This window comes from Diplotaxodon limnothrissa, linkage group LG17 (assembly GCF_057381915.1).
Source record: "Diplotaxodon limnothrissa isolate DT_005_m linkage group LG17, D_limnothrissa_male_GT1.1, whole genome shotgun sequence".
In the NCBI taxonomy this organism is placed as follows: domain Eukaryota; kingdom Metazoa; phylum Chordata; class Actinopteri; order Cichliformes; family Cichlidae; genus Diplotaxodon; species Diplotaxodon limnothrissa.
Genome location: NC_140612.1, coordinates 17,224,272 through 17,245,449, shown reverse-complemented (window position 1 = coordinate 17,245,449; position 21,178 = coordinate 17,224,272). Strand labels below are relative to the sequence as shown.

Sequence of the window (21,178 nt, the reverse complement as noted above, 5' to 3'; positions counted from 1 at the left end):
AACTTCATATATCAAATATATTTCAAGATATATAGGTTTTTTTTTACATATTCCACTGAGCCACACTTGTTGCCTGACAGCAAGAAGTTCCTAAGTTCAATTTGACCAACTGGGGCCTTTCTGTGTGGAGTTTGCATGTACTCTGACTTCCTCCCACAGTCCCCTGGGTGTACCCTCAGACAGCTGGGATAGGCTATAGCCCTCCCTACCTGAGAAACTTGGCTGGTTGTGTTGATTGTTGGTTGGTTGACTTTGTTGATGCTCTTTACCTATACTGCTCACTGACTTTGTGTTACCAGGTGGAGGAGGTCAAAGATGAAGATGTTGAGGTCCTGCAGGCTGCTGCTGTGGCAGGTGGCTCTCAGACTTTCTTATAATGTTGTTATAGGTAAGACAATTCAAAAACGGCTTTTCTCTGATATCAGGCACTTTGCCGTCGTCAGTGCCTTTTTGTCCACGGTGGTGCAGCGGTTACTAAGAAGGTTCCCGGTTTGAATCTCAATGTTGGATTAGGGTTTTTTGAGCATGATCTATGCCTGTGTGGGCTCTGTCGGATATCCTGGCTTCCTTCCAAGTCCTAAGACGTGCTCGATTGGGTAACTGGCAACTGTAAAATAATGGGAATGTGAGGTAAATACGGTGCAGCATGATTTGGTTAAATGTGGCTAGTAATCTAAGGTTGGTTTAAGGTGATGTGATAAAAAGATCCTGAAGTCCTAATCAGGACTAAAAAAGTAACTCTCTACTTTCAGACACTCCTGAGAAGTTTGTCTTTAAATATGTCTTTAGATAACAACAGAACCGGATCAATGAAACCATAATCAGTTATTGATCGTCCTCACTGCCACGGACACATCAGATATCCTCTGCTTCATCCTCAGCGAGCCTATGTCGGGATTGCTCCGACATCTTCACCTCAGTCAGAGAGAATAGTCCAACAGGTGAATTCATCTCCAGCATCAACATCACTGCAGGTCCACGAGCTAACACCATCCGCCTGTGTCTGTCGGGACGCAACGCCAACTGGTTCTACTTAGAGGGCCGGACCATCAGACTCAACTCCTCAGTGTTCAGAGTCCTCGACCGAGAGGTACACCTGAACACCTCTCACCTGCAGCAGAAATACATCTTAAAATGTCTCACCTCATGCTGGATCTCTGTCTGACAGGTGGAGGGATCAGTGCTCATTGCAGAGCTAATTTGCTATGAAAATGACATCATACAGGTAAGTCACCTGAGGTCCTGTGCTGAGCGGTAAATACATTTGATGACTCAGAGTCGCTCAGGTGAGTCTGCACCTGTTTCAGGGTAACTACAGGATTTTGGTGGAGATTCTGAATGAAAATGACAACAAACCAAACTTCCTGTTGGAGACAATTCAGCCGTTCACCATCAGTGAGGTACAACCAGAAAAATTACCTTCATCTTAACCAGCCAATGAGCATCCATCACATGTACATCGTTTTAACAGGTGCCTCAGGTGTTTCCTCACCTGTGTAAACAGGATTTTTCATTGTTTTGTGTGTAGCTGACAGCAGTGAACTCGGTGGTTTTCACTGTGAAGGCTGTTGATGCAGATGGGGACATGATCAGCTACATCATCGACCCGTCATCAGTAAGAATAACGCCCACCAATTGCTGCTTGACCACGAGCTGCAGCTCTTTATTATCTCACCTGTCATCTGTCTGCCTGCAGCAAGATGCCGAGTTCTTCAGGATCGACCTGCCCAATACTGGAAAGGTAGTTCTGAACAAACCTCTGGACTATGAGACGAGAACTCACCTGCAGCTCATCATGTGGGCCCAGGTAACATTTAGACAGGTGATACATCCAGGTAATCAGGGTGAGGTCAGAGGTTTTATTTTACTGCGAAGTCATCACAGGACATTACACTCTAACCAGCAGGAATGCAAGACTATTCAACAAAAAAAACAAACCCTGTGATATCTGATCGTCAAATTATCACAGAAAAGTGAAAATAATGTCACACCTCTACATACCTGACAGGAATCAAACACTGTGGACAAGTTCAACACATCTGCTGTTCTCAACATCAACATCGAGGATGGTGATGACCAGTATCCTCACTTCTTGCCCTGCACACCTGTGTCTCCAGGTGTGCCTGTCTGCATGAATCCCACCTACACAACCAACATCACACAGAAACACCAGGTAAATACCCGAGGAACCAGGTGGATGCAATTATTTACAAACTGGCTTCTGAAAACATTACCAGACCAAAAAAATGTCAATAAAAACAGCCCAATGTTTCTGGAGATGTTTTTCAGTATCACAATATTTTCAAGTCATTTAGATTTTAGCGTCCCAGCATTTAGGGAACAAGTTTTATACCTGTCCACATACCTGCAGGTATTTATTTATTTATTTTTTGTTTCAGGACGTGGGTCTGGACTTTTCTCCTGGCCCAATCACAGCAGAGGATGGAGACAAAGGGATCAATGCTCCTCTCACCTACACCATCCTCTCAGGTCAGACTCACTCACACTCACCATTAGACTCATGTACAAACATGTGTGTACAGGTGTGTTTGCTTCACCCACAGGTGATGATCAGGGCAGGTTCACGATCAACAACACAACAGGTGAGATCAGGTTAACCAGAGCAGCAGATGATCAACGACTGACAACAAACTACATGCTCACAATCATGGTAACGACATACCTTCCTGTTTTCTGCTTCATTCACAGCAATTGGCCACAGTATGTCTTTTATACTGTCTTCCTTCTCTCACCCCTACCTGTCACTGCTGATGGCTGCCCCTCCCTGAGCCGGGTTCTGCCGGAGGTTTCTTCCTGTTAAAAGGAAGTTTTTCCGTCCCACTGTTGCCAAACTCATAGCACTTATCATATGATTGTTGGGTTTTTCTCTCTATGCATTAGTGTAGGGTCTACCTTACAATATAAAGTGCCTTGAGGTGACTGATATTGTGATTTGGGGCTGTATTAATAAAATTGAATTGAATTGAATTGAATTGAAAACTGTGAGACATCTACTTTCCCTCTCACCTGTACAGGTATGCCAGGTGGATGACAGGTTGAAGTACAGTGTGGCGTCAGTTCTGGTCAGAGTTCTCTATGAGAACGCATTTCCTCCGGCCTTCAACAGAACTACTTACAAAGGTTTCATCATCCAGAGCTCTAGCCCTGCCTCCATCGTCTCCACCTATGGGAACCAGGTGTTGCAGGTCCAGGTGTCAGACCGTGACTTCCCTGATGTAAGAACACATGCTACACTACCTGTGTTACTTACATCATCATATCAGTGAGTCATCTCTACTGTCAAATCACAGGGCAGGAACCCAAATATCCACTATTTGCTCCATCCTCCATCCGAATTGTATCAAGTCACAAAGGAGGGGGTTCTGATCGCCAAGACAAACCAACTACGCGCCTTTGACAGACAAATCCTACAGGTGAGTTAGACATAGATCAAACCAACTCACCTGTTAAACACCACCAGTATACTGTCACCACCAGTATCACGATTAGCTGCCGCTGCTAGCACCAACTCAATGTCTCATTGAGAGAGTGGATCCATGGTCTTATAGGTGGAATTTTTCCACCTTAAAATAATATCAGAAGTCTGAATAAGCAATAATGAGGGGTAGAGGCTTGATGGGCCTGACCTTCACCTGTAAGATGGGAATCAGGTGATTTTCAGTTTGTTAACTTTAATCCCAGGTTGGTTGGATGTGGTTTGAATTAGCTGAACCTGAAATTATTTTAAAGGGTGGATCTATCCTGGATGGTTTCTCTGTGTGTATCAGTGTCTGCAGGAGGTCAGTGACCATTACCAGGTCCAGTTTCCTTCACCTCCAATAAAATGATCAGTGTGCTTGGTAGAATAATGTTTAACATCAGGAAATTAGATAGTTTATATCTCACGATGATACATCATGTGCCGATTGAAATAAAACAGCTGTGCCTCAAATATGGAGTAAGCAAGAAACTAACAGCCATGTTTGGAACATCAGTGAAAGTGTAGCTGATGGTTAACTGCAGAGAGGTAGTTACGCTAATATAAACTTATGAGCACAGAAAGATGGAGGAACATCTGCTATCTGCTAAAGTGATATCAGTAAAGTTCATGTTGAGAGACAAACGGCACCATATGACAGGAAGAAGATGCTGAAAATAGACCAAGGTCAGCCCAGAGGTCTGAGGTGATCCTCAGTAACTCTTACTGCTACCTGGTTTAGATTACTCTGAAAAAGTTCTGGACCTCAGCTTCAGATCCACATTGATTCTTCTCTGGGACGTTCAATTTTTGGTGTCCAGCACCCAGTGAGCGGACAGAGTGCAGTTGCACCACAAGTTTTTAAAAACTTAAAGACATGCTTCACAGAATAAAAGGCTGAAGAGGCTGAGAATAAATACTTTTATCCAATGAAACTAGAAACAGAGGCCTGGAGCACATTAACTTGTTAAAACTGGGTTTTAGAACTTTTAGGTCATATTACAATAACTCTTGAACATTTGGCGGTATCGAAAAATTCCAATAGGTCCAAAAAGCATTAACTCTGTGCTTTTTCACTGATATTGGAGTCATTATTGGAACCCCAGGCAGGGCGCCACATCCAAATCTTGGCAAATAAAACTGAAAACAACACAGCAAACAGCAAAAACGTCTCTGTGGAGCTGCTGTGACACCATGCTTAGCAGATTACAGTAATGACCCTAATATCAGTGAAAAGCACAGACTCACTGCTTTCAGGAACCATTGGAATTCTTTCAACTGAGCAAATGGTTTGGGGGTTACGGGAGTTGCAGATGTTTAAAAAAAGGGTGCAAAACCCCTGTCTGATGGCAGTGACAGGTGGTTAAAAAGCAGAGCCTCAACCGATGAGGAGACAATAGGAAGACAGCAAAGTAGTTTTTTTTCACTGCAGTACAATTTTTCAGTTTTAGTGTGATTCTACAGAAACAAACTAAGCTGAAGAAAGAAAAGTCCCCCTGTAGTCAAAGAATGCTAAAAATAAATCTGTTTGGATTTGTAAGAAAACATCTCTGTGAAATAACAAGGCCTCGGGCTGCAGTGAGACATCTTTCAGGTGGAAGTGATCCAAACACCAGAATCAGCAGGAGGAGAGACTGAAGATCAGGACTAAAAGCTTCACAGTGTGAATCCCCTTCAGCTCTTTGAACACTTTAATGTTGGTCTAGAAAAATCAAACAAACACAACAGTTTTTAATCATTACTTTGGATGATTTTTGGTTTTAACCTTAAGGCTGACCCGTGAACAATGCTCTAATGTCCGCTCTGCAGGTCATCGCCAGAGATGAAGAGTCGGGAGAAGAAGTGTCAGCTTCAGTGGACATCGAAGTCCTGCAGAGAGGCCAAGCAGGTGAGCATGAAACCTGAGAACATGCGTTAATATGAACATACAAACACACATATTACAAACATGAAGCTGTGACATTACACAAGGTGTTATTTGACACTATTACTGATATTGTTACTCCTGCTCCACCTGCTGCCATTATTCCTTCTAATGAAGACTGTGAAACATTTCTTTCTTTCTAGAAAAAATAAGTAATGTAAGGAAAAAATTGTCCCCACCAGCATCTGCATTGTCAGTTCCTACGCCATCTCGGCCTGTCATTTTAGAAAGCTTTTTACCCGTCTCACTATCAGAGCTGGTAAAAATAGTTAATGCAATGAAAGCATCCTCCTGTTCACTCGACATTTTACCCGCATCGTATTTCAAAAATGTCTTCCACTCTATTGGTCCCTGTGTGCTCACCATAGTTAACACCTCACTGGGGTCTGGTAAAGTCCATGCTTATTTTAAAACTGCTGCTATACACCCCCTGTTAAAAAAACCCACGCTGGACCCATCTCTCACTAGCAATTACAGACCAATCTCAAAAATACTGTTAATTGCTCAGATATTAGAGAAGGTTGTGGCTAAGCAGTTTACAGCAGTTTTAGACAAACATAATAATATATCCATCCATCCATCCATCCATTCGCTTCCGCTTCTCCTTTTCAGGGTCGCGGGGGGCGCTGGAGCCTATCCCAGCTGTCATAGGGCGAAAGGCGGGGTACACCCTGGACAGGTCACCAGTCTGTCGCAGGGCTAACACATAGGGACAGACAACCATTCACACTCACATTCACACATTCAATAATATATTTGACAAATTTCAGTCTGGCTTTCGTGGAGCTCATTCTACTGAGACAGCCCTTCTTAGAGTTTCCAGTGACATTCTGATGCAAAACGATGCAGAAAAATGTTCTGTACTCCTAATGTTGGACCTCACGTCAGCCTTTGACACCGTTGACCATTACATTTTTCTTGAAAGGCTGAAATACTGGGTTGGTGTATCTGGGTCTGCCTTAGAGTAGTTCTCCTCATATCTCTATGAATGATACTTTTCTGTGGCGGTCTCTAAGTACAGGTCATCTTCCACGTCCCTGTCCTATGGTGTGCCACAACATTCTGTGCTGGGGCCCTTATTGTTTTTAATATATCTACTTCCTCTCCGGCATATTTTGAGCCCCTTTGAGGACATTCGCTACCACTGCTATGTAGATGACATCCAGCTATATATTTCTTTTAAACCAGAAGATGTTTCTAAGCTGCAGATTCTAAATGTGTGCTTAGAATCCATCAAAGGTTGGATGGCTGACAACTTCCTCCAACTTAATGAAGAAAAGACCGAAGTCCTTGTATGTGCTCCAGACAGACATGTACCTAACATAATGAATGCTCTTGGTCCTCTTTCAACATTTGTGAAATCGTCTATCAGGAACCTAGGGGTAACCTTTGATTCTGCTCTTACCCTGGATGTTCACGTCAAATCTCTGGTTCAGTCCTGCTTCTATCATTTAAGAAGCATTTCTAAATTGAGCCCTTTAGTATCTCATACTGAACTGGAGATTGTTATTCATGCATTCATTTCACCATGATTGAACTACTGTAATTCACTGTTTACATGTCTAAACAAAAACTGCAGTCTGCAGATTGTCCAAAATGCTGCAGCAAGGCTTCTGACAAAAACATCTAAGTACTCTCATGTAACACCGTTGCTTATACAGCTGCACTGGCTCCCCGTTGAATTCAGAGTCCATTTTAAGATACTGGTTCTGACATTTAAAGCTCTTCAAGGATAAGCACCAGCCTACATCATTGAACTTTTACAGCCCTATGTCCCTAGTAGGTCCCTGAGGTCTTGTGATCAGGGCCTACTTGTTATTCAGCATACAAGGCTGAAAACCAAGGGAGACAGAGCTTTTGCCACTGTGGCCGCCAGACTGTGGAACGCTCTTCCTCAGAACTTAAGATCTGCGGACTCACTTTTAAAAAACAACTAAAAACACATCTTTTTAGAATTGCATTTTGTTAACTTTTGTCTGTTTTTGTCTTATACCTTGTGAAGCACTTTGTGATCTTTTATTTAGAAATGTGCTATATAAATAAAATTTTACTTACTTACTTACAAGAGGGGACTGAATGCGAGCGGTCAAAGGTAACTGATCACTAATTCTTTGATGAGTAGGAAGGACATTGATCTGTTTCCTTTATTAGATAAACACACACACACATTCACAGCTCCCATGATGCTTTTACTGAAATAACTTCTGTGTTTCAGTGCCAAGTGGTGCGTTCAAGGAGCAACAGTTGTTTGGAGACGTGAACAGCACGCTGGCAGGAGGAATCGCTGTGCTTATCCTCATCGTGCTGCTCTCTGCGATTCTGTTTCTGCTACTTTGGACCGTCCATAGGAGACGCGTGCAGAACCCTGAGGATCACCCCGCCATCGCCTTCGGAAAACATCCCAATGTGGTACGAAGTAAAACCTTTAACACACCTGAGGGGGTGTTTGAATTTCACACACCAGCCGGACAGAGAGCATGAGGGTCTAATGTGATGTAATTCATCATCCACCCATCCACCTTTCATGGAGTTGGTGTTGAAGCCTATGACAGCTGCCTCTTTGACCCGTTTTATTAAACCACAGGTTAGAAATCTTTGAATAGTCTTTTGTTTGAAATTTCATGAGGAAATAAATGCTGTGTTCATTCTGCTGAACCGCCTGAAACATGAAGCTATGAGTCAGACTGAGATGTTAAACTGTTGTCTAGAGCGTTTCTGCAGCATCACATATTCAGACTGCTGTTTCTGAGGTTTGTTCCGCTCACAGGTTCAGATGATAAAATCTGTTGTGTCTCAGATATTAAACTGAGTCATGTGTGTCATCTCTCTGCAGAGGTTACTGTGGTTTCACATGGTGAGTTATTCTGAATGTGATGTCGCTTCCTGTGGTTTCAGTACTCGTGTCATGTGGTGAACAGTAGATCCTGAAGTCCTCAAACACAGCTTTCATTGATGTCATGATTTTACTATTTAACACATTGGTTCCTCTTTAGCTCCTGTTTATAGCAGGACTTTATGCGCAGTCTGACTCAGGTGAGAGACTGACCTGTGCTGTGTGATTCTCAGGTGAGCAGCCCACCTGTCTTCGTGGACGAGTCGTCACACGGCAGCAGAGCTTTTACTCGTCAGTCTGGCAGTTTTCATGGCAGACAAGGAGTTTACACCAGGAGGCCATCTCTGCTTCCTCCTCCATCATCATCACAGCTCAGCGAGCCTGGAGAGAGCAGGACCAGACCCCCTCTTCCTCCTCCATCATCATCATCACACCTGTTTACTATTGCAGAGAAACATGAAGGTGGAGCTCACACCTGGGAGGATCTGAGGTTGCCAGTTGAGCCCGCAAGTATTCATGGTGAAGACATACCAGCAGTCAACACTGGGATGCCTCAGAGAGACGAAAACATGAAGACTGATTGATCAGAGGAGATGCCACTGGTGTCCAAACCCTACCAATCAGAAACCAGAAAGAAACTAGTCACATATTCAGCCAATTAAAGAGCAGGAATCCAAACTGTACTTTAGTCATACTCGTGATTCACTTTTTTTTCTTCTGGCGGCCTTATTGGGGGTTTTTTGTGGAGAAAAAAAGTTCAAAAATAAAAACAAACTTTTAATGATGTCAGTCTTTTTATTGTTTCCAGAAGATTAATTAATTTTGTTCTGATAATCAGATCTCGACTTTAATAAATCAGGATTTTACAGACACATTTGTAAAATCAACCCAGCCATCTGTCCGTCCATCCAGCCATCATCAATCCAGGTATCCATTTGTCTGTCCATCCATCCTTTACTGTTAAAAGTCCGCTTGTTCATTGTAACTGTTTATACTACGTTACCCATGATGCACCTCGGTATCTGTACTTCCGGTTGGGAACGTGTTCAGTGCAGTTCTGCACAGATGGGAGGTGTGTCGGAGGATAACGTATTTACTTGCATTCCTGTGTGAGTTAATACTGTGTGCGTGCTTACCATGTGAGTATTGTAAGATGAGAGTGATGCTTGTTTGACTTTATCTGTGTAATTTGCTACGTAAGAGGCTAGTCCCGTTGCTATCGCTAAGATATGTTTTTTGACCTACTACAGGCAGGCTTGTGTTCAGCCCAGATTTCATTCCATATATGACTTACTGTCAAGCATTGTGGTTGTAGGTGGATGTAACTATTTACTATGTTTATTCTCTGAAGCGTTGTAATCTGCAGAGGTCTGGTTTGCCAATGTATATCCGAGCCAGAAATTAATTTATGGTCTTAGGGTGCCATCTAGTGGCCATGAGGTTATGGCAGATTGTATAACATTACGCTGGAAACCCACAGTACTGTAGAAGGGGTACACTGCTATCCATAGTGGTTAATACAAATGTTTGTTTTTCTGTTTACAGATGACCACACACACCCATATACACACTCACACCCCCTTTACCTGCATGTGAATACTGTAATGCCTCCCTACCAACGCTGTACATCCTGTTGATGTCATCTGCCACCTCCTTAGTAAAGTTATTTGAACTACATCACTGTGGAGTACCATTCCTTCTGACCGAGGACGACTCAGTTGAAGCGTGATCGGCAATCAGTGCAAACATACATTACATTTACCTTACCCTAACCTGTCACCTGAGGAGTCAGTCTTGTGTTCATGTTTATCAATCAGGACTATTGATCAGTTTCTTCTTTTTTTGGTTGTAAAAAAAAAAATCATCATCCCCTACTGCAGCTCTCGAGGTGGAAGCTAAAGCTCTTCACCTTCCTCACTTCTCCCTGGCTCTTCTTCACACTAAAAACAGTTATCATGTTTCCAGTGAGAGATCACGTGACCGGTAGTCCTTGTGACATCATCGTGTTGCAGAAAAAAGCATATTAAACACATAAAGAAAAATTTATAAAACGGATCAGTATTGATTACCTGCACTGATAATGTCTGATAATAAAACACATTTTATTTAATATTTTTCATTGGTATCTGTCAAATTTCTGTTGTGCTCTTTATTGTTTTATTCTGATTAATTCTTTCTGAATGGATATTGATTGTTTGTGATAAACAGGTCAACAAAAACTAAACGCTTGTTTTAAGTTTCCGGAAGGAGGAAGGGAGGATCCTGGAGACTACCAAAGAAAACAAAGTCCGTAAAGTTACCTGAAGAGAGGCGTAACTCGCCGGATGCCGCCTGACACACCTTCACAATAAAAGATTTAGCGTTTAGAACTGTCAGGATGTTTGTTTGTTGCGGTGTGGTTCTGTCCAGGGGCCTGTTCTTCGTACCGCGCTAAGTGAGTTAGCTGGATGAGATTGTTGACGATTTCGCGTGATCCTGGATCGTTCGGTTCCCCGAAGCCCATCCGGGACTTGCTGTCATAGCAACAGAGCCGTAAGCGTAAACCTGCTGGGGAGCAGGTTTACTTTATGTAAACAGGATGTTTACAGGATCAGGCCGCAGGTATGTCCGCGTCATTCATACGAAAGCAACAGCGATATTCCACCACTGTTTCACCATAAATAAATAACATCAATGTAACTAAAGATAATGCAGCACTTGATCCTTTTATTGATTTCACACAGATACATACAGGTCATTCCCTAAAAAAGGGAAATATACTATTAACATTCTATTACATGTATGTGATTATTACAGATGTAATTCATATTTCAGAGTAGTAATTGTAAATTACTTCGTGTAATCAAGATGAGAGGCTATAAAAGCGAAGGTGGATTTGGGAAGTCTGTCGCAGCCATGTCCTGTCCGTATACGCGAGCCACCCATTGCGGAAGGTGCAAGATTGATAAGGAGAGTCCTCAGAATTCAGCGTATATTGCGGGACAGACAGGATCCTTTAGCTCAGCGCGACAGTGTGCTCATAGAGAGATATCGATTTTCCCGTGAGGGTATTATTCACTTAACCAACTTGTTGACGAGGGGGTGCAGGACCACCACCTGTCTTTTTTTTTTTGCTCTGCCCTTTTCTTGGTTGCTGTTATGAACAAACAGAGTATTCCAGGGTCTCTTTCCAAGAGACGACAAGCAATATAAGTGATAAATATTACCATTCTGTAGAATATTCTTATATTTCACTTTTACTTGTTCCCATGTTCTAGTGGGTCCTGTTGTGGCTCTAATGTGAAAGGGGATATAATATAACATATTATAATATAATATAATGTAATATAATATTGGATAATATGGTGTGATATGATAAATCTACCCTACCGCCTACTGGTGTTGGCCAGAGGGGCCGATGGCGCGATATGGCAGCCTGGCTTCTGTCAGTCTGCCCCAGGGCAGCTGTGGCTACAACCGTAGCTGCCTCCACCAGTGTGTGAATGTGAGAGTGAATGAATAGTGGCATTGTAAAGCGCTTTGGGTGCCTTGAAAAGCGCTATATAAATCCACTCCATTATTATTGTTATTATTGAATTACTTACGAGTTTGATTTGTCAGCAACTTTCTGCCAGCCCTCTCTCCTTGCTTTTGCAGCCTTTGCAGTGTTTCCTTGCGTTTTAATTAAACTCTGAAACTCCTGAAATCCCTCACTCAAGAGTTCTTGCTCTGCTGCCGAAAAATACCGAGCGCGCTCCTTCGACATTTTCGCCGACCAATCAAAGGGTTGCCGATCAATGTTTCTACTATCGATGCGTAGCCCCTGTTGGGCCACCCAGTGATCTCACATTACTTCATCCAGCTATACTAATCGTCAACAACAGGTGTGTTCGGGGAACCGGAATAGCGAGCTCAGAGTTAGCGCGATGATTTGGTCTTGGATGTTTCATTTGATCTTGGATGTAGTAAGCGACGTACGAAGCACAGGGCCCTGGTTCCTCTCAAACAGATGCATGGTTAGGGTTCCTCGGGGATGGCTATTTAAGTAACTGTGCATCAGTTTGACTCTTTCTGTTTTTTTAAATAACTTCTGCGGAAGCTTTATTTTGTCGAGAGCTGATCTGCCACCGGAAGCAGTTTTCCTTCAAGTTAACTTGACGTCATGTGATCGGACTGAGGACGAGTTTGTCTCGGGACTTTTCTCCGGCCCTTCAGCGCTCCGCCGCCCTCTGTTTGTTTGTTTTTGTTCCTTTCTTTGTTTGTTTGCTGACGTCACGCCGCAGAGGAGGAACACAGCGCGCAGACTCTGAACCAGGACCGGACCCGGCCAGGTGAGTCCATCCGCCCAGCGCGCACACGCAGTCATGTATCTGTGCTCGTGAACCCGCGCGGAGTGAAACAGTTCGATCAAAAACCAATTCCTCGACAATTTTTCACTTATTACAGTTATCAATTCAAAGCTCCGAAGTGTCAGAAGCGGCTCGTGCTCAGGGACCGTTTCCGCGGTCTGAGCGAATCCTCTCTCGCTCCCAGTCCTCCCAGCATGAGCGTCCAGCCCCGGCGTGTCCGCCTGAAGCCCTGGCTGCTGGCTCAGGTGAACAGCGGCAGGTACCCCGGTCTGCAGTGGCTCAGCGCGGACCACCGCCTCTTCCAGATCCCCTGGAAACACGCCACGCGCCACACGCCCGTGTCAGACGAGGAGAACACCATCTTCAAGGTCAGGTTAACCCTTCACACCTGACCTCTAACCTCTGATATAGCATCTGCTGTGATCATGTTTCAAGTTTCAAAAAACTTTTTTTTACAGAAAATAGTAACGCACACTCGTTTTCATATCTTTGTGAGGACCTCGTCTCATTTCATAATGCTTTCCCTAACCCCAACCATCAAAAATGAATGCTGAATCCTAACCCACAGCCTAATCCTAAGTAAGCTAATTGTAACCCTGTCACTAATACCACATGGTGACACATTTTGTCCTCATAGGTAATTGTTAGTCCCTACAAGTATAGTAGCATACCATTTTTTCTGTCCTCACAAGATGTCTAAACATGTACACAAATACAAACACATGCAGACGGACAGATGCACACATGTGCACAAACACACACAAAAACAGATACAAGGACACACACATACACGGACACACACACAGACAAACCAAAGTAAAAACTACAAGCGGGTTCTTGAGTGACACATGTGAAGAGGAAGTAGGCGTTTGACTTCCTCCTTCCAGCGGAGTTTCGTTTCACAGTTTTTGAACAACTTCAGTTTGAACACAGGTGATGATGTCACTTCCTCCTCCTCTGCTGACTGCTTCCTCTTTTGTGTGTCAGTCTGAGTGTTTATTGACTTTGAGTAGGGTTGCCTATGATAAACACTGGAAACAAAGGGAAACTGCTGGCACAGCAAAACATCTCTCAGCTTGAGCACAGGTGAGTCCTATCTGTCAGATGTGAGTTATGCCCTGGTCTGTGTGTCCTAGGCATGGGCTCTGGAGACGGGGAAGTACCAGGAGGGAGTAGATGAACCCGACCCTGCCAAGTGGAAGGCAAATCTGCGCTGTGCTCTGAACAAAAGCCGCGAGTTTCAGCTGAAGTATGATGGCACCAAAGAGACGCCGGTCCAGCCGTACAAGATCTACGAAGTGTGCGAGCACCCCGGGAGCACAGGTGAGCTTCACCTGCATGACTGTAACCTTCTGATGTGCAATGATGACAGGAAGTGATGATCCCTGTTTTGTGTTTCAGACGGCGCTGAGGACGATGACGAGGAGGTGAGAACGATCATATGATGTAAACAGTCTGACATGTTCTCACGTGACTGACCGAAACACTTTGATCCTTTCAGATGCCGAACCTGATGGACCTCTCCATCAGTAAGTACACCTTCGACTCAGTGTCACCATGGAAACACTGTGGCTGTTGATGTAATGTGATGATGCCATGTCTCCTTAGACCCCAGGCTGAGTGACTCCGCCCCCTTTGCCTCCTTCCCGGCTCCCTCAGAGATGAACCAGTTCAGCCTACCCCCTAACGGGACATTTGGACCACCGCATATCCCAGTGCCTCTGCTTCCTGACATCACCATGACCTCTGATCTCCAGGGTCAGGCACACTTCCTCCATAATGGACTTCAGGATCTGAACGCTGCCACTGCGCAACCAGAGCCGGACCTAATGGAGGCCAGCGGCATGGTGGGCGTCGAGAACCAGGCAGAGCCTCAGAACCACCAGCCCTGCAAGTACGACCTGCTGAGCAGCGTCCCACGTGAGTCCTGACCTCTAATGCAGTTTCCTGTCACAGATTCAGGGCTAAAACGCTACCACACGTGGCGCTGCTCAGACAGTTTACCATCAAACCAACTCTGATGTCACACTTTAACAATACAGCACCACAAAGCAGAGCTCAGGGTTACCTTCACAGACCCATGAGGTTCACCTGCGTATTCACAGGTGAACATTAGGGCTGTGCTTTATGACCAAAATCTCATACCCTGATGTCATTTCTTGTCCCGATAACGATTTGTTTTGGTGGCTTTACTGTGGTGACTGTTGCTAATTCATGGTCCCCCCTCTACTGGCACAGTAATGGTCCTGTATCTCGTGTTGCTATAGTAACAGATCTGGACCTGAAGTTCCAGTACCGGGGCCGTACAATGGGCTCTCTGACCGTCAGTAACCCTCAGGGCTGCCGGCTGTACTACGGACACCTGGAACCGACCCCAGAGCAGGTGGACCTGTTCGGACCTGTCAACCTCCAGCAGGTGCTGTTCCCGGGAACATCAGAGATGCAGAACGAGAAACAGCGATTTTACACCGAGGCCTTGCTGGACGTGATGGACCGCGGCCTGATCCTGGAGATCTGTGAGCAGGACATTTACGCCGTCCGCCTTTGCCAGTGTAAGGTGTTCTGGTCTGGACCGGGCATGCCAGAACACGGCCCGTCCAACCCCATGGAGAGAGAGAAGAAGATCAAGGTCTTCAGCCTCAATGACTTCCTGCAAGGTGAGTTTGGTGTGCGGGATTGTTGACATGCTGCCTGATATGTTCTAACCGACATGCTTCTGTCCGCAGGGCTGATCTTGTTCCAGAAAGGCGAAGCCCCGAATCCGCCGCCCTTCGAGATCTACTTCTGCTTCGGGGAGGACTGGCCCGACAATAAACCCAAAGAGAAGAAGCTTATTATGGTGCAGGTGAGGGGGCAGAGCTTAAACTGAGTGGCAGTGCTAACGGTTTTATAACAAGTGCAAAAAAAATGAAGAAGCCTTGGGTCCGAACACGTCAGAACCAGAATCTTTATGAGCTCCACCCCTCCACCTCCAGTTAACCTTCACTACATCACTTACCTCCTCCTGAGCAGCCTCAGTACTTCCTATTGGCTGATGTTGCTGTGAAGAACCTGTCTGTCTCCAAACTCCTAACTAAACAACATGACCCGAGTCAGAGCTCAGTCCTGCAGATGCCAGGAAATAGTCAGTGTCAGCTCCCATTGGAAATTCATGAAAAGGCAAGGCAAGTTTATTTGTATAGCACAATTCAACAGCAAGGCGATTCAAAGTGCTTTACAGAGACATTAAAAAACAAAAACAAATAAAAAGCATGATTTAAAATAGAAAAAAAAGAAAGGAATAGTAGATAAAACCAGTAGTTAAAATGTAAGTTTTGAAATTTGAGCTTAAAAGTAAAACAGTGGGGATTTGGTGCTTTATTCAAATGCAGCTGAGAACAGGTGAGTCTTCAACCTGGATTTAAATAAACTGAGTGTTTCAGCTGATCTGAGGCTTTCTGGGAGTTTGTTCCAGATATATGGAGCATAAAAGCTGAATGTAGCTTCTCCATGTCTGGTTCTTACTGGGAACTGATAAAAAACAGGATCCAGATGACCTGAGGGATCTGGAAGGTTCATACTGGGTCAGGAGGTCACTGATGTATTTTAGTCCTAAACCATTCAGAGCTTTATAGACCAGCATCAAAACTTTAAAGTCTATCGTCTGACAGACAGGCAGCCAGTGTAAGGACCTCAGAGCTGGACTGATGTGGTCCACTTTTTTGGTCTTAGTGAGGACTCGAGCAGCAGAGTTCTGAATGAGCTGTAGTTGTCTGACTGATTTTTTTAGGTAGACCTGTAAAGATGCTGTTACAGTAATCAAGCCTACTAAAGATGAATGCATGGACTAGTTTTTCCAGGTCCTGTTGAGACATCAGATCTTTTATCCTTGATATATTCTTGAGGTGATAGTAAGCTGACTTTGTTATTGTCTTAATGTGTTTTTCTAAGTTTAGGTCTGCATCCATCACTACACCCAAATTTCTCTTCTGGTTTGTGGTTTTTAGGTGTATAGATTGAAGTTCTCTGGTGACCTGTAATCGTTTTTCTTTGGCACCAAAGACTATTACTTCAGTTTTGTTTTTCTTTAGCTGGAGAAAATTGTGGCACAACCAGTCATTAATTTCCTCAATGCATTTACCAAGAGCCTGTACAGGGCCTCGGTCTCCTGGTGACATTGTGATATATATTTGTGTGTCATCTGCATAGCTGTGATAGTTTATTTTGTTGTTGTTTATAATCTTTGCCAGTGGGAGCATGTAAATGTTAAACAGAGGGGGTCCCAAGATGGAACCTTGGGGAACTCCACATGTGATACTTGTCTGCTCAGATGTGAAGTTACCTATTGATACAAAGTATTTCCTGTTTTCTAAGTATGTTTTGAACCAGTTTAGTACAGTTCCTGAAAGACCTGCCCAGTTCTCCAGTCGTTTGAGTAATATGTTGTGGTCAACTGTATCAAATGCTGCACTGAGATCCAGTAAAACTAAGACTGACATTTTTCCACTGTCTGTATTCAGACATATGTCATTAAACACTTTGGTCAGAGCGGTTTCAGTGCTGTGGTTCTGTCTAAAACCTGACTGGAAGGCATCGTAGCAGTTATTCTGTTTTAAGAAGTAACTAAGCTGTTGAGAAACTGCTTTTTCAATGATCTTACTTAAAAATGGGAGATCTGAGATCGGCCTGTAGTTGTTCATTTGTGTCTTGTCGAGATTGTCCTTTTTCAGTATAGGTTTTATTACAGCAGTTTTTAGTGGTTCTGGAAACACACCTGACATTAAGGAAAAGTTGACGATCTGTAACAGGTCTGACTCTAAAGTCTTTGAGACCTTTTTGAAAAAACTTGTTGGCAGGACATCTAAACAGCAAGAGGAGTTCAGTTGACCTAAGATGTCCTCCAGGTCTTTGCTGTTAATCGGGTGAAACTGTTTGATGGTGTTTAAACATTTTTTTAGTGGATACAGTACATACCCTATCTGCTGTTGATGTACCAATTTATTGTCTAGTCTTTTGGATTTTGTCTGTGAAGAATTTGGCAAAGTCATTGCAGGCCATGGTTGAATGAAGTTCAGCTGCCACTGACACAGGAGGGTTTGTTAGCCTGTCAACTATAGCAAATAGGACCCGAGCTGTTTTTGGTGATGATGTCAGAGAAGTAGGACCTCCTTGCACTCCTCAGGTGTAAATTATAATTGTGAAGTTTCTCTTTATAGATGTCATAATGAACCTGGAGGTTTGTTTTTCTCCATCTGCGCTCAGCTTTCCTACACTCTCTTTTTTCATTTTTCACCAGTGTGGAGTTTCTCCATGGAGACTTTTTCCTTCCAGAGATAACCTTCACCTTAATGGGAGCAATAGTGTCCATTACATTTAACATTTTAGCATTGAAGCTATTGACGAGCTCATTGACTGAACCTCTGGACAGGTCAGGTGTTAATGGGAAAACTTGGTAAAAGATTTCACTACTGTTTTCAGTTATACACCGTTTTGTGATCACTGCTGTTGACATATTTATGTGGGCTGAAATTATACTTTCAAAGAAAACACAGTAATGATCAGACAGGCCCACATCAGACACAGTAACCTTTAAAATGCTCAGGCCCATGGAGATCAGTAGGTCAGGAGTGTGTCCTCTATTATGTGTGGTCTCTGTTGGGTCAGTTTTAGCTCTGTTGATATATGTGATGCTAGCATGAAGCTGTCAGGTCACATGTAACAGGGAACAGGTTTGTGCTAATATTTGTCATCTTTGTTGTTTAAAACATACTTCACAAAGTTTGTACTGCAGTAAAACTCAGACATTTCCATGACAAATTTACTCTGATTACACAAACATGCAGGTGCAGCTCATAAGTAACTGGACATGATTTCCCTGAACTTATTGTATATTAGTACATTACAGCAGAGGTGGTAAAAGTACATTCTGTACTTAAGTTGAAGTGCAGATACTTAAAAATACTGCAGTAAACGTTGAAGAACTGATTCAACGTCTTTACTCAAGTAAAAGTGAAAAAGTACACGCTGTGACGTGTACTCATTAGGTTAGGATTAGGACATCTCTATCAGCTATTATTATGCAAAGGTAAAAGGAGCCTGTGTTATATTAATACAATAATAACATAGTATTAGTAAATGAGAATAAATGAAAAACGCTATTCAAATCTGAAATTTATTTCTCATGAATGCACTCATCTTGAATCTGTGATGTAAACAAAGAATTTAAAAAAGGTAGTTTATGTTGCCTCCATGGTAGAGGCTGAGTTTGCCTTCAGGAAAACGTGTTACAGGTAAAGGGGGCTCAGCGGGGGGCGAGTCCCAGCTCACAGTGCAGGCTGTGATCAGCTGACCTGAACACAGTGTCAGCAGATGTTTCACAGTTGTATCCGTTAGTACAAAGGTGGAATTCAGTGTTGATCTCAGCGCCATCAGCTTAACTTCATATTAATCTCTGCTGCGCTTTATGTAATCTACATTACATCAGCACGCTAACCTGTTTATCTGCACTTCATGCAATGTTTGAATAACACAGTTTATTTACTTGATTTGTTATGCAGCACGTTTCACAATATGAAAACTCATCACACACAGATGTGATTAAAATGATGACATCACATGTAATCATTAAATCTCCCTGAGCAGGCCTCACCTTTAAATATACCCTTTGTTCTTCCTCTTCTGTCTTCTTCCTCCACCTCTGACTGAAGTTACCTCTTATTCTTTTCTCTCCCTGAGAAGTTCAGCAGCTAGGTTGTTAGCAAGGAAACTCACTAACAATCTTGCATTTGAAATTAGCTGCCACTTAAAAAAGTGTCACTGCCTTCATGCTTCCCCACACTTGCACTGGCCCACAGACACCTGGAAATTCTACTTAAGTAAAGTAACAAAGTATTTGTACTTTGTTACTTTCCACCTTTGTACTTCAGTATATTTCTTGTTACCTCAGCAGCTCTTTCTGTTTCTGTGCACTTTGTTAAAGAGGTAACAGATACATAAATGCAGATGTGAACATAAATGTGAGGTCGGAGGTCAAATATGACATGATAGTCTTGCTTTCTACATGCTGTTGACACATGGCGCACATGTAAGAATCCAATTTTTTCTGCCCAAAGCACAAACCCGATTCTTTAGTAAAATGTTGAATATCTGTTCTGTAGCCTCTCCTGGTCACCTGTCTGTGGGTGTGCGACTAAACACATTTATGAATAATTCCCTCGAAGCATGTAGTTTTCCCTCCACACCTTTCTCTCTGTGCACTTCCTGTTTTTAACCCAGCGTTAGGAATAAAGTTTCACTGTGTGGGATGCAGACACACAAGCCAAGTCACCTTTCAACCTCCTGACTGCCTCATGTTCATGGAGCTCCAGACACCTGTGGATGTCTCACAGTGTTTTTTGTTGTTTTTGTCCTCAGGTGATTCCTGTGGTGGCCCGGATCCTGACAGAGATGTTCTCCGGAGAGCTGAGCTGGTCCACGGACAGCATCCGGCTGCAGATCTCAAACCCCGATGTGAAGGATCAGACGGTGGCACAGTTCAAAGAGTTGCAGAGGCTCCTGCAGAGCCAAAACATCCAAGGACCCTGGAACCCCACCGGCCCCTGAACCAGGGGCCCTGGACCCGACACAGACACTGCTTACTGCACCCTCCCCCAAACAGTAGGAAACCCTGACTGGAGGGAAGGTGCAGCTGTACAGAAACTGAACATTTGAGACAAACGGGTGGAGGTCTGCAGGTGTATTCCCTGTTCTGTTGTCATGCCGACACCTTTCTGGGAGGTTTCTATGTTCAAATTTCAATAAAGGCCGTTGCAGTATTCTCACACCAGGTGTTTTTGTTTTTAGACCAGGTAATAGGTCTAGCAGGCCTGAGAGGGTCAGACTCTACTTCGGTGTTTACCTGTTCAGGTAAAACCTGAAGCATCAATTTAAATGCACTAAATGAGTGAGCCAGTGTTTTGATGCCTGACTGAACCTGCAGGTGTCTGCTTTTGGGCTGTGAGTAAATAAGAATTTAATAATCAGTAGTTTCAGTCTTGGAAAAATATGCCATACACCTGAACCTTCCTGCTCACCTGACCTGCAGCTCCAGAATCAGTATGACCTGTGTCTGTTTACATCAGAAATAATCAAATGTTTTTTGTATTTTGAATAAAGACGATGGTTTGAATGACCTCTGATCTCTTTACCTTACGCACCTCACCAAATGATGGAAAACATCAAGGAAAGGAGATAAGGACTTAGGAAAAGAGATGCTCGGCAATGCAGAGGATCTGACAGATTAGTGAACGTCACACTTGATTTACTGACGTGTCTGAATTACAAGCTCCTCGCCTCCCCAGCGTTCATGGCTCTGCATTCAAGCTGGGGATAAATGAAGGACTGGGGCTCCTTTCCTCGGGGCTTAGAGACTTCAGCTCCTGACAGTCAGTTTGAGAATTTCCTGCAAGAAGCCACTCAGACACTCCCCTGAGGTCTGAGGACAGGAAGAGCACTTCAGTGAGCTCCAGGATGTGGTCCTGAGCAGGTTCAGGTCTGACTCACGGATTTGTTCCTGCGTGACGGTTTAACCGCGCTTACATCACACCTGTGACGCATTTAAACTGAGCCTTCTGCAGACCAACAGCTCCACATACAGA

At 43.7% G+C, this 21,178-nt stretch overlaps 2 protein-coding genes across 2 annotated transcripts; both read left to right on the top strand.

Annotated features, from left to right (window-relative positions):
• The first annotated feature begins 315 nt into the window (after window positions 1-315).
• cdhr5-rs (cadherin-related family member 5, related sequence) lies at window positions 316-8,819 on the top strand. The gene is made up of 14 exons (XM_085376667.1): window positions 316-388; window positions 882-1,090; window positions 1,169-1,225; window positions 1,308-1,400; window positions 1,529-1,615; window positions 1,697-1,807; window positions 2,009-2,173; window positions 2,400-2,490; window positions 2,565-2,671; window positions 3,036-3,236; window positions 3,312-3,434; window positions 5,288-5,366; window positions 7,618-7,811; window positions 8,469-8,819. Exons 1-14 carry the CDS (start codon window positions 316-318, stop codon window positions 8,817-8,819), a joined length of 1,941 nt encoding a protein of 646 aa, XP_085232793.1.
• A 3,193-nt stretch (window positions 8,820-12,012) lies between these two features.
• irf5 (interferon regulatory factor 5) lies at window positions 12,013-20,684 on the top strand. Its single transcript, XM_085376656.1, has 9 exons — window positions 12,013-12,545; window positions 12,661-12,931; window positions 13,700-13,886; window positions 13,965-13,990; window positions 14,065-14,092; window positions 14,172-14,483; window positions 14,831-15,220; window positions 15,290-15,408; window positions 19,956-20,684. The coding sequence occupies exons 2-9, from the start codon at window positions 12,758-12,760 to the stop codon at window positions 20,142-20,144; spliced, it is 1,425 nt and encodes a 474-aa protein (XP_085232782.1). The 5' UTR covers window positions 12,013-12,545; window positions 12,661-12,757; the 3' UTR covers window positions 20,145-20,684.
• The last annotated feature ends 494 nt before the right edge of the window (window positions 20,685-21,178 follow it).

Excerpts from the sequence above, each read along its gene's own strand:
- cdhr5-rs (XM_085376667.1), top strand. The coding sequence starts at position 316 with ATGAAGATGTTGAGGTCCTGCAGGCTGCTGCTGTGGCAGGTGGCTCTC. Across the intron at positions 1,808-2,008 it reads AGCTCATCATGTGGGCCCAG|GAATCAAACACTGTGGACAA; the intron begins GTAACATTTAGA and ends CATACCTGACAG. Across the intron at positions 7,812-8,468 it reads TCGGAAAACATCCCAATGTG|GTGAGCAGCCCACCTGTCTT; the intron begins GTACGAAGTAAA and ends TGTGATTCTCAG.
- irf5 (XM_085376656.1), top strand. The coding sequence starts at position 12,758 with ATGAGCGTCCAGCCCCGGCGTGTCCGCCTGAAGCCCTGGCTGCTGGCT. Across the intron at positions 13,887-13,964 it reads CGAGCACCCCGGGAGCACAG|ACGGCGCTGAGGACGATGAC; the intron begins GTGAGCTTCACC and ends TTTGTGTTTCAG. Across the intron at positions 14,093-14,171 it reads CCTGATGGACCTCTCCATCA|ACCCCAGGCTGAGTGACTCC; the intron begins GTAAGTACACCT and ends ATGTCTCCTTAG.